This window comes from Acinonyx jubatus, chromosome B1, assembly GCF_027475565.1.
Source record: "Acinonyx jubatus isolate Ajub_Pintada_27869175 chromosome B1, VMU_Ajub_asm_v1.0, whole genome shotgun sequence".
Lineage (NCBI taxonomy): Eukaryota > Metazoa > Chordata > Mammalia > Carnivora > Felidae > Acinonyx > Acinonyx jubatus.
The window spans coordinates 139,313,191-139,325,887 of NC_069382.1; the positions used below are offsets into that span (position 1 = coordinate 139,313,191).

The following is a 12,697-nucleotide window of genomic DNA, read 5'->3' on the forward strand; positions in this document are numbered from 1 at the left end:
AATCAGGTTAAAATATAGGCAGAGGGTCTGAATAGACATTTTTTCAAAGACAGAGATGGCCATCAGGCATATGAAAAGATATTCACCATCACTAATAATGAGAGAAATGGAAATCAAAACCACAATGAGATAGTTATAGTAGTTAGTGTGTCTATTATCAAAAGGACAAGAAATAACAGGTCTTGTTGAGGATGTGGAGAAAAGAGAACCCTTATGCACCATTGGTGGGAATATAAACTGGTGCAACTACTATAGAAAACAGTATGGAGGTTCCACAAAAATTAAAAACATAACTACCATATGATTCAGCAATTCCACTTCTGGATATTTATCCAAAGAAAATGAAAATACTAACTTGACAAGATATATGCACCTTCATGTGTATTGCAGCATTATTTACAATAGCCATGACATGGAAGCAACCTAAATGTCCATAAACAGATGAATGGATACAGAAAAGGTAGTATATATGCACAATGAAATACTATTCAGCTATAAAAAGAATATCTGCCATTTGTAATGATGAGTTGACCTTGAGGGCATTATTTTAAATGGAATAAGTCAGAGAAAGAAATATTGTACAATCTCACTTATCTATGGAATTTAAAGAACAAAACAAATGAGCAGAGAAAACAAAACCAAAATGTCAATTGTACCTCAATTTTTTTTTTTAATTTTTAATGTTAATTCACTTTTGAGAGAGAGAGAGAGCACAAGCAGGGGAGAGGCATAGAGAGAGAGAGAGGGAGGGAAGGAGACACAGAATGTGAAGCAGGCTCCAGGCTCTGAGCTGTCAGCACAGAGCCTGATGTGGGGATGCAACTCACGAACCGCCCCCCCCCCAGATCATGACCTGAGCCAACTGACTGAGCCACCCAGGGTGCCCTCAAATTTTAAAAAATGACTACTTCTGCCACATATAACAGACACTTCAGTTACTTATTACTCAGCATTGAAGATAATTATACCTTGGTGTAAGGTGAAAGGAAACTATCAAAATAGTAGACTAGAAAGTTAGGTCTTTTTCTGCAGAGTTTATATTTTCAATAGAAAAATTTAAGAGACATTTGTATAGAATTTTTTTTCGTAGTTTCAAGTTTTTATTTAAATTCCAGTTAGTTAACATACAGTGTAATGTTAGTTTCAGGTATAGAATTAAATGGTTCAGCACTTACATATAACACCTACTTCTCATCACAATAATCGCCCTCCTTAATACCCATCACCCATTTACCCATCCCCCCATCTCCCTTCTAGCAATCCTCAGGTTGTTCTCTTTATTTAAGAGTCTTTTTTATGGTTTGTCCCCCGACCCCCGCCTGTATTCATCTCTTTGGTTTCTTAAATTTGGTGTCTGTCTTTCTCTGATTGACTTATTTCACTTAGCATAATACTCTCTAGTTCCATCCATGTCATTTCAGATGGCAAGATTTCATTCTTTTTTGATGGATGAGTAGTGCAACTGCTGTATCATAGGGTAGTAATATAGAAATTTTAATAGAAAAATTAATTTTGCATGTTGACTAATATTACATTAGTATAAAAATATATAAAGTGAAAAGTTCCATATCTCATTCATACTCTCTTGTTAATTTCTTTACTCATTACTACATAGAGACTGTATGTGTATAGTTATATTTAAATGTATCATGTCACACAAATTGAGCTTTGTGTTTTAAATATTTTATGGATGTCTTTATTAACTGTTGTTTGTGAATGTTAATTGAGTTTAATTTTCACAATTTTTAATGTATTATCTATCTTGTCTCCCATTTCAAAAGCTAATGCTTTGACAACATTTAAAAAATTTTAGGTGGTGGGGAAGAACCTTAAAGTTTTCTGGTTGAATATCTCACTTTCCAAATGAACCTGAGTACCAAAAAAGTTATGTGACTGGCCTAACACCAAAGTAAATAGTAAAAAAAAAAAACCCAAGTCAAATACCCAAGTGTCCAGATTTTGAAAGCACATTACTCTCTAAGTCTCCTTTTTAAAATTTATTTGGGTGTGTGATATGAATTTGTTTTGGTAGGAAACTTCCTTCCTTACGTAATTTGTATGATATATATATATATATATGGTGTTACTGCCTTTTATTATGACCTATCACTGATGTGCTCAGGGAATGCATGGTGAAGGAGTACTGGACAGTGGGAAGAATTTAAATTTAAGGTTTAGGTCATTCAAATAACTGAAAAGCTGCCTCATTAGGTAATTGTGATCTTTAAATGACAGAGATATTTAAAGTACTTCTTTACAGCAAGAACTCATCAAATGAAGTACTAGAATCAAATATTGATTATATCATGATACAATTCTTAACTTGGGCATATAGAGCAGAAGTTGGCAAACTTTTTCTGTAAAGGGCCAGATAATTAATATTTGGACTACATGTAGTCTCTGTCACAGTCTTTCCAAGAAATTTTTGTAGAAATTTTTAAAAATGTAAAACCAGGCTTAGCTCATACAGGCTGTATAAAAACAGGTGGTGGGCCAGATTTAGCCCATGGCTGCAGTTTGTCTACCCTGATCTAGAGGAGTAATTCCTATGTAGGGATTGCCAGAATCTTAGCACATCAGCTTCTAAAAACTACATTTTGCGATAAAGGGGAAGATATACATTAATGGGGAAAAAAATAAGGAAGAGGCTATGGATTTGAGGGAGAAAACCTTAAGATGCTGCTCTTTTGATACATAAAACAATCTTCTCCTTTTTCTAATGTTTAAATTTAGGTATGAAGCCTATTCATGCTGCAGACAAACAGCTGCTTATAGTGGCAAATGCCCACATGCATTGGGACCCAGAGTATTCTGATGTGAAACTTATCCAGACCATGATGTTTGTCTCAGAGGTTAAAAACATTCTGGAGAAAGCCTCTAGTAGGCCTGGCAGCCCAACTGCAGATCCCAATTCCATCCCGCTGGTGCTATGTGCAGATCTTAACTCATTGCCAGATTCAGGTATTTATAACATCATTTCCTCATTGCTTTCAGTTTTACTCTAACTTCTCTTTGGAGGACCAGCCACCTCCCAACTTTTGAGTGGAGAATTTCTCTGCTAAATTAGAGAGTGTATTAATAAGACTCCTGGGAAGATAGGGCATGGGGTTAATTGAGAGTTTAGTAAAGAAGCTATTTCTAAAGATGTGTACAGGGTTAAGGGACACAAAACCATGGGCGATGCAGTACTCTACCACTTGGGGAATTTGAGGCCCTTTACCACACCTTCACCTAAAGGTTTGGAAAGTGGTGGGAACTGCTGTCACAACTTGGAAAATGTAGTTCTAAGGAGAGGGTTATGTAATAGGAGCAATGGCTTTAAGTTATAACTGATGCTGTCAATCTCTGGCATCAACAGAAAATGAGTCAGGGGGAAATATATATCCCTACCTCACTCTACTCTCCTGCCAGTGCTGCCCATTGACCAAATGCAGCTAAGCTAGAGTTGGAGGGGGTTTGTAGTTGTTGCAAGTAAAAATCAGCCTCCTGGAGCATAGAGTGTAATGGGGAAGAGGCAACCAGGAAATATTCAGCAGCAGGAGCTATCTAAGTTTAGTAAGGTTGGCCACATTTTAGTGAATTCATTAAGTGATATATGAATGCTGATAATAGGTGCAGAAGACTGACCAACATTCTCCTTGGATTTGACATTACTTCTTGAGCTCCACTAAACTACTTTATGTCCTAACTAATTTTAGATCTTTGCAAAAAACTAGTTCTGCATTTTAGATATTCAAGTTCAAATGTAAAATGTTCAGTTATTACTATTTTGCTATTACTGAAGCATATTCTAAATTTTATACATTTTCAGTAAGCTATTTTAAATTGTTTAGATAATCCCTCAACAATAAATGTGAAAAAACCCAAATGCTTGCAATTGGAAATTCATAAAAGTCACAAATCTAGAAAATATCTACTTTTTCCTTAGTAAATAAATGCTGAAATCATCCTCTTACAAATGTTTGTCTTTAGCCCCTAACCCAATTGACACCTTAACCATGCCTTCTTTGCTAAGTTCTGTTTTTTTGAGTTGAAATGCTCTCAAGTATAAGTTTCTCCCATCTCAGTTAAGCCAGTGAGCTGTCATTTGAAAGCACAGCACGATGAGCTGATTCTGGAGCCAGACTGTTAGAGTTGGATTCGGTTCTACCACTTAGAAGTGCAATCTATGACTAAGTTCTTTATTTTTAAATAAGAGGGGAATAATTTTATCCACCGCATAAAGCTGCTTGTGAGGTTTAAGTGTATAAAGCAGTGCCTGGCGTGTAATAAATGCTAGATAAATGATCACTCCTTTTCACCTCTTCACAGTACTGATACTGTGTTTCATCATTTATTCATTATATGTTGTTATCATTCCTGATCACAAATAGAAAGAGATGGCTGACCGTGTTCACTGATCATCATCATCATTAGGGTTGTGATATATTTTTCATTTTACTTATTAAATGGAAGCAATGTATTTTTGAATGCTTCTACTCTCTTTAGCTTTTTAGACACATCTAATATTTTTGACCAAGTAGTGTATCTGGAGTATATGATGTTCTTTATAGTATCAGACTGAAAGAACTCCCTGTAGCTCAAAATAAAGAATGTTTCATAGCTGAAACTATAAATATTGAAATGTTGAAGATGTAAGATCTATTTTTGTTATAAATGATTTTTTATTATGTATGCTATATTTTACATACTCCGAAAGTTGATTGCATGGAACAGTTAAATACTAAAGAAGTAGTGGTTTAGGATAATATTCTAAAAGCCTTCAGAGTCAAAACCTTCTTAGTGAATGCCACCTTGGGCCCAGGAATCATCTTTAGCTTGAAGTACCATTAAGAAAACTGAAGATATTTCTGGGTGACCCTGATGCTTTGCTCCGAAGTAGGCAAATACCCTTCAGTTTGATTTAACCATAAGAAATTGTTGGTGTTTGTTTATTTTATTGTTTCTTGTTTTGTTTTGTTTTGAACTGTCACAAAAAGGCAGTTGCATATGGGTCAACCTAATAAAACCACTCTGAACCTGGTACATCCACCTGACCACAAAATTTTGGTCATAAAGTCTTACATAACGTCTAAATGCTAAATGATAGTATTTCTTCCTTCTTTATTCTGCTAGGTGTCGTGGAATATTTAAGCAATGGAGGAGTAGCTGACAACCATAAAGACTTCAAGGAACTAAGGTACAATGAGTGTCTTATGAACTTCAGCTGCAATGGAAAGAATGGAAGCTCAGAAGGGAGAATCACACATGGCTTCCAACTGAAGAGCGCCTATGAAAATAACTTGATGCCTTACACCAATTACACCTTTGATTTCAAAGTGAGTGACTGCCTCTGAGCTGGTATAGAAATTATTTCAAATACAAACATAGGGCAAGGAAGGTCTATATTATTATATGCCTAATTGTATAATATTCAGGAGTTTTTATATTCTCTGTTTTGGCTAACTTTGTCCCTAAATGTAAGGAGGTTTGTTATTTTTCTTTTTTGTTATTGCTGACTTGAGAATTTTTTGAACCCTGATTTTTTCAAATTTCAAGTAATATTGGTAAATAGCAAAAACTTCCAAAATGCTCACTTTGTGCCAGGCACCGTTAAAAGCACTTTGTTTAAAAAAAAATTTTTTTATGTTTGTTTGAGAGCAGGGGAGGGGCAGAGAGAGACGGAGACACAGAATCTGAAGCAGGCTCCAGGCTCTGAGCTGTCAGCACAGAGCCGGATATGCTTGAACTGATGGACCATGAGGTCATGACCTCTGAGCTGAAGTCAGATGCTTAACCGACTGAGCCACTCAGGCGCCCCAAAGCACATTATATTTTTTAATATCGTTAATCTTCACCTGTCTATACCATCCTTAAATTTCAGTAAGAATCTAAATATTAAGCATCCTGATTAGTTAAGTTCATCTTGAATGAATATATAATATTCTCTTAAAAATTTCTTAGTACATTCCTTCGATGTCTTGGTTACCTTTAAATTTTCCAAGTTTCTTTGGAAGATGAGGTTACAGAGGGTTGTACTTAGGGTCTGATATATATCCATGTAGTCAAACTATTACATTCCCAGGCAGGAGAGCAAACGAAAGATACCTTTGCAGAATAAGAAAAAAAAAATTTAGAGGGCCCATTGTACAAGACAAATTGTTCTTTAGAAAACGATTGATTGTAGTGGTTTTCTGTAATCAGGTTTACTTTCCCTTTGCCAATTTATCTGATCACTGCCTGTAGCTGTTTTATTGTTTGACTTTCTGGCATTTCAGACCATCTATACCAAAATCTCATACTATCGTGAAAAAAATGCAGATTTCAGAAAGTCGTTTGGTATTAGAAGCCTAGAGGGAATATAATAAAAATACCAAAGGAAATTTTCAAAATGGGCTCTTCACACCTCCAATAACTTTTTTTTATATTTTCAGTGCTTGTTATCCCCTTTCTAAGGAACAAATAGTAGGAAAAAGAAAGGAAATTTGTGTGCTGATGGTATTAGTCTGCTTTTGTAATCATGGAGACAAAAATTGCTTAGAAGAAAGTGAATCTAATTTTAGTATTTTTGTGTTAGAGCAGATAATACTATCTCTAGCGATAGTTGCTTTTGTTCAAATCACTCATATGCAGTAATGTGCTGGTAGATATTTAATAACCAGATTTCTGTAAATTAGAAGCCCTAACTTGTGGTGTTTGTTGATTTCTGTGGTGTAAGTATTCCCACTATGGTAGATTTCAAGCTCCCAAATAATACCATTGAATTCAGAGTTGAGATGAAGCACTAAGAAAGCGGGAACTAGCCTACTATAGCACACCGCTGGTCTTCCATAAGCTTAAAGGAAACCTCTAGATTTAATGATACACAGTTTGTTATAAGTTAATTGTCATCTTTTTGACTGTATTGATATATGATACATCTCTGCCAGCACAAGCCAGAAAACCTAAATTAAAGTTCCCTAAAATAAGTGTTTAATAATTCCACAGCTTGTTTTGGCAAGTGTGTGGTTAAAAAGACCAAATCATTTCTAAGTCATCTAGACTTTGATAGAAGTTATTTTTTCCTTGTCCACAAAGTGAAAATTTGGGTTATTAAACTAAACCATCTTTCTTAATCTTCTGAATTGTTTTAAAATCCTTTGTTGATATTTCTTCAAAAGATTTTACGTTTTTAATAATTGTATCAAAAATCTTATTGGGGCACCTGGGTGGCTCAGTCGGTTGAGCGCCCGACTTCAGCTCAGGTTATGATCTTGCGGTCCGTGAGTTCAAGCCCCGCGTTGGGCTCTGTGCTGACCGCTCAGAGCCTGGAGCCTGTTTCAGATTTGTGTCTCCCTCTCTCTGACCCTCCCCCGTTCATGCTCTGTCTCTCTCTGTCTCAAAAATAAATAAACGTTAAAAAAAAAAATTAAAAAAAAAAAAATCTTATTGAACCATTTACACTGTCCAAAGACGTACAGGTAAAGAACCAAAGGTACATTACTCAGAGTGTTTGATGTTTGAATATGTAGGATAGGATGAGATGGAAGGACAGTTATAAATCTCTGAGAGACAGGCGTGTATGGGAAGATAAATATTCTGGCTGGTTGGCTAGATCAATGGATGGGATGAGGGGGTGGGATAGGATGACCAGAGAACAAACTGTAAGGGCATTCCTAACAGAGAATGAAGCTTTTATCCAAGTAACAATGAATGTTTCAATTTTATACAAAGCATTTTATACCATCCCAGTATTAAAGGCAGTCAGTAAAAATAGGTAATATCAAATATAAAAATGTTATGTAATTAGTATTATATACAGATCCAAATACAGTATTCTGTCATCCCATCAGTGGATTGTTGTTATTATCATAATTTTTTACTTGGCTTAGCATTTGTTTACTTTCTTGGTCCTTGATGAATTAGAAATGTAGAAAAGTGATATTTAGAACTCAGATTCATTTAATCTAGAACTTACTTGCAACATACCAAAGGGTGGGTAAGCAGTTAGGAAAATTACTTGTAGAACAGGTGTCTTAGTGATAGCTAACAATACGCACCACAGACTGTGTGACTTAGACTGGACGTGTAAGATCAGGGTACTGGCATGGTTGGGTTCAGATGAGGGCCCTCTTCCAGGTTGCAGACAGCTGTTTTCTTATATCCTCACGTGACAGAGAGGCTGAAAGAGCTCTCTCTGGGGTCTCTTTTTATAGAGCAACTAATCCCATTCATGAGAGTACCACCTTCATGACCTAATTACCTCCCTAAAGTTTGTACCTCTTACTGCCATCACATTAGGAGTTAGGATTTTTGTGAATTTGGGGGGAACAGAAACATTCAGACCATAACACCAGATTCATTGAATTAACAGCTTAATTCAGACTTTCTACTGCTGCTGCTCTTTCCCCATCAATCTAAGGGTGTGCCTGAACCAGTTAATGAAAAGAGGAAGGACAATTTTCATATTTTGTCAAGTAGTAAGTCTGAAGTCTTTCTCTGTTACATTATGAAATTTATAATATACAATTTTCTCTTTTATAAGACAATACTTAGCATAATGCTAGCTCATAAATTATTTTCATCATTTTTACTTTTTTTCCAAATATAGTTTTATAGACTTACTATAGTTTTTCCTAATACAGACTTTTTTCCCACATTGTAGCCTTTTTTAAAAACAAGTTTGAGTCAAAAAAAGATTAAAAATCATTAGTTTAGTAACCTACTTTGTAGATATAACAATGTGTAAATGTGCATACATATGTACAAATATTTGGGTGAGTTTGTAGATATGATCTTGCTAATAAGGGTTTTGATAAGAGCTTTTCCTCTGGATGTTTCAAACTAAGAAAATAGGTACAAGTGATACCTCCAATTAAATGCATCTGACTTTCTGGAGTGTTTAACATCTTTCTTGGGGCCTATGTTTGCAAAGGATTCTGCAAGTGTAGCAGCTGATGTGCATAATGACACTCTAATAAAGTGATGTGGGAGGTTTATGGAACATAAGTGACAGAATATTTCATTTGTGTTTTGTTTAGTTTATAGTTGAAGGAAAGGATGGTCTCATAAATGCTAGTAAATCTACCCTGACCCTTGTTAACCTTTTTCCTAAAATGCCACTGCAAAATTAGGCATTAGCCAAAATGAAAGGATAATACCTTGTACTCACATAATTTCTTAACTATTCGACTTGGAGTGTTAATGGCAGAAAATCCTTGGATTCAAGTAGGTACCTTAATTTGTGGCAAGGTTAAGGTTTGTAAATGTTCAGCAAAGCCCTCTTCCTCAAAAGAACTATCTCCTTAATTTGGTCATGGTCATGTCAAAATCAACCTGAGGTAATTATTTCCAAATTTCATAATAAATTTTTTTCACCAAAAGTTTTTTCTTTCTTTCTTCTTTTTTTTCTTAAGTAGCCCATTTCACTGTGATAACCATTTAAAATATTGCTGGAACTCATTATGTATAGCATTTGTAAGTAGATACTTCCAGATCTGGAAATATTTCTTCATACTTGGGCTCAGGCTCTCTTGATGTGGATAGGAAGAAATTTGACTTTACTGTCTTGTCTCCACAGCCTGGGGCAATAAAAAGCACTTCAGTTTTAAAGCTTAATGATCAGACAAACCAAATAAATCATCTAGTTCTCAGAGACAAAACTGATATAAATATATAGGGCCCTGCTGAATATTTTTTGCTAAGGAATCCAAAATTTACAGTATATTTATAGTTGTGAAAATGAGTATTCTAAAGAACACATTAGAAATGTTAACTGTAGGTAGTATTTTGTAAGTATGTAGCATATCTGGGAAAGCTGAACTAGAACTGGCAAATCTGAAAACATGCTTTACCATGGCTTTGTGTGTTTGGATATCTTGATGTGTAGATAATGGAAAATAATGCCAATTAACATTAAAAGAATTAATTTGAGTCCTACCTTGTCATTATGCATCTATATTAAAACAGCTTATTGTAAATGATTTAGTGTAGTTCCCATAATGTTTATACTGATGGATTTAATTTCACTAACCTAAGCAAGACATTTTTAAAGATGCCTAGACATAATTTGGTGTGTTTAGCTTCTCAGTTTGCTTACCACTTACACACAAATGCAAGGCTTTATGACTCCAGTAGGGCCCTGTATTTCCCTATTTAGCCGTCTTTATTTCATGTCCTACCCACTGAAGATTTGAGCCTTACATGACCCCATTGTCAAGACAACAGGTACTACAAGTACAAGTTACTCACGTATTTGGCTTTTACAAATTATGGATTGTTTTTTATATATCTTGAGTTACTCTTTTTTTTCTAAGCATATTTTTTTCTTTTTTCTCAATCCCCAATCTCTTTCCAGGGCGTGATTGACTACATTTTCTATTCCAAGACTCATATGAACGTGCTTGGTGTCCTGGGGCCTTTAGATCCTCAATGGCTGGTTGAGAACAACATCACTGGGTGTCCACACCCTCACATCCCTTCAGACCACTTCTCACTGTTAACACAACTTGAACTCCACCCTCCACTTCTGCCTCTTGTCAATGGTGTTCACTTGCCTAATCGGAGGTAGTGGAGTACTGCCCCGCAAAGACGGGGGGATCTGTTGCTATGGACCTGTACAGTTGTAAATCAAAGTATGTAGGAGTGAAGTATGGCCATCCTTAAGCTGCTTCTTCAGGTTCCTTTCATTATGTGTTTGCTCTAAGATTTTGTACATTTTTGTGCATATTGGTATCATTTGGCACTAGGGCTGGAACCAAAGTATTACTTCCAAATTTTTAATTTAACATGTTTTTAAATTGGACCTTTTCATATTATCTTAGAGTCAGCATTTGTAATTAATAAATCACCAATTCAAGGCCCAACAAGTGTATTTGTTTTTCCAAAACAAATACTTTCTTTTGAATGGTTTCAAATCAACCATTTTTGTAAAAGGCAATTAAAAAGAACTATATAAATACATTTTAAACTGAATGATGGCATGCCTTGCAGGAAAAATTTCTTGGATTTCTGTTTTCCATTATAACAAACTGGTTTTTGACTCCCCAAGTCTTTTGCACATTAACAAAGCACTTAAATTTGCTAGATCTGTACATAAACGATGATATAGCCTTTAACCATAATAAGAAAAATTGAGAAATTAAAGGTGGTTGCACAATATGCTTTCAAAATCAAGCATTTAACAGTACATGACAGTTGGGCAAGTGCTGGTTATTTTTTTTGTTTTGTTTTGAAGAATCACTCTGTATTTTGTTCCTCTATTAGTTGTAACCTTATTAGAAGTATTAATTTTAAGCCTTTCTCTCCAGTTTATTTATTGGGGAACAGTGGGTAATTTCTACTGCCACACATCTTGAAAATAGAATTTTTTTACATTTAGGATGCCCACAAAATTAGTGTCCAGTATTTTTAATTATTCCCATCCACCTTTTTCTGCCTGGTTGTGCTAAAGAAACAGATACACGATTTTTGCAGTTATAGTCAAATGTTAAAAAACAAAAAAAAACCAGAACAACTGCTGAATGAAAAGACCCTGATCAAAGTTTTAAAAGGGAAAAGTGATACAAATATTACATGTGTTTCCCAAAGTAGGGCAAGTGTCTGCTGGTTTTGGCTTTTTGAGGTGGAAAAGATTTTGGAGGGAGAGAGAACAGGGAGTAGTTGAAAACCTCAGATCATTTTTCCTGACTCTAGTTGCCAAATGGCCATTATATGCTTTTAATCTTTGTTTCTGTTGTCTGTCAGGGTTGAATTAAGAAGCTACTGGTTTATTCCCAACTGTTGATGCTCTTTAGAAACTTTGGAATCCTTTTTTTGCCCAGGAGGGGCCAGTTGAAAATCTGTGACTCAAGAGGCAGTGAACGTAATAACCGTTTTCTGGGGGAAAAAATTGGTTGGCTACTTGATGTTAATTATGGCACAGTAACAGGAAAAGGTTGTGTCTGTGTTTTTAAGTTTTTCTTTATTCTGCTTTTTTGCTGCTATAAGAGTTTTCTGAAATTTATATTTTAAACTTTTCATGCACTTTACTGTTTCTAGTCTCAAAATGTGATATTTTTAATAAACAAGAAATTTTCCATTATGTGAATGAAATTTTAAAAGAAAATAGCCTATATTTGTGTCTCACTAATATATAAAGTACAGGTCAAATTTAAATTATTTAATTAGTTTTAAATATATACAATTTGTCTCCTCTTTCAAACCTGACATCGTAGGCTGTTTTATTAGTCTTAAATGATGCATTTCCTTTGGTCATTTAATTTCTTCCATAGTAAATTAATCAGGCTATATGATAGTTCCCCTGGAGGGTAATTTTAGTGGGACGAGGGTGGTGGGATGATGTAATGTCGTATATGGGATCGCATCAGAAGGGTTCTGTAAAGCCTAAACTCCCTTTTAAAAGTGCCTAGTGATAGAGGCGTTGTTTGTCATCTTTTATAATTGGAATGTAATTGTAGTTGAGTGAAGTTTGATGTAAATAAAATATTCTTTTAAAAATGGTAAAGTACCAGAATAAACAAACAGAAACAAAGAAACAACCCTTAAGGTGACAGATTTTCCTCAATGTGCAGGTACCCCTTCTTATATACCTCAAACATTCAACATCTAGCCATGCAAATTGATTACCTGAACCATAGTACTGGAAAGTAGAATAGCATGAAAAACTTAATTTTGTGGACATTACCTTTTTTTGTAATCAGCTACTGTATGTTTTATTTTAAATCTTTTGTTTTGGGTG

The 12,697-nt window shown here is 35.0% G+C and overlaps 1 protein-coding gene across 1 annotated transcript in view; it reads left to right on the forward strand.

Moving 5' to 3' along the window:
- CNOT6L (CCR4-NOT transcription complex subunit 6 like) overlaps positions 1-12,482 on the forward strand; it is a 112,363-nt gene extending 99,881 nt beyond the window's left edge. The window contains exons 10-12 of the mRNA XM_027058911.2: positions 2,734-2,961; positions 5,116-5,318; positions 10,316-12,482. Of these exons, the coding sequence (XP_026914712.1) occupies positions 2,734-2,961; positions 5,116-5,318; positions 10,316-10,528 (644 nt within the window). The 3' untranslated portion in view covers positions 10,529-12,482. The remainder of the gene's footprint in view (positions 1-2,733; positions 2,962-5,115; positions 5,319-10,315) is intronic.
- Positions 12,483-12,697: the final 215 nt, after the last annotated feature.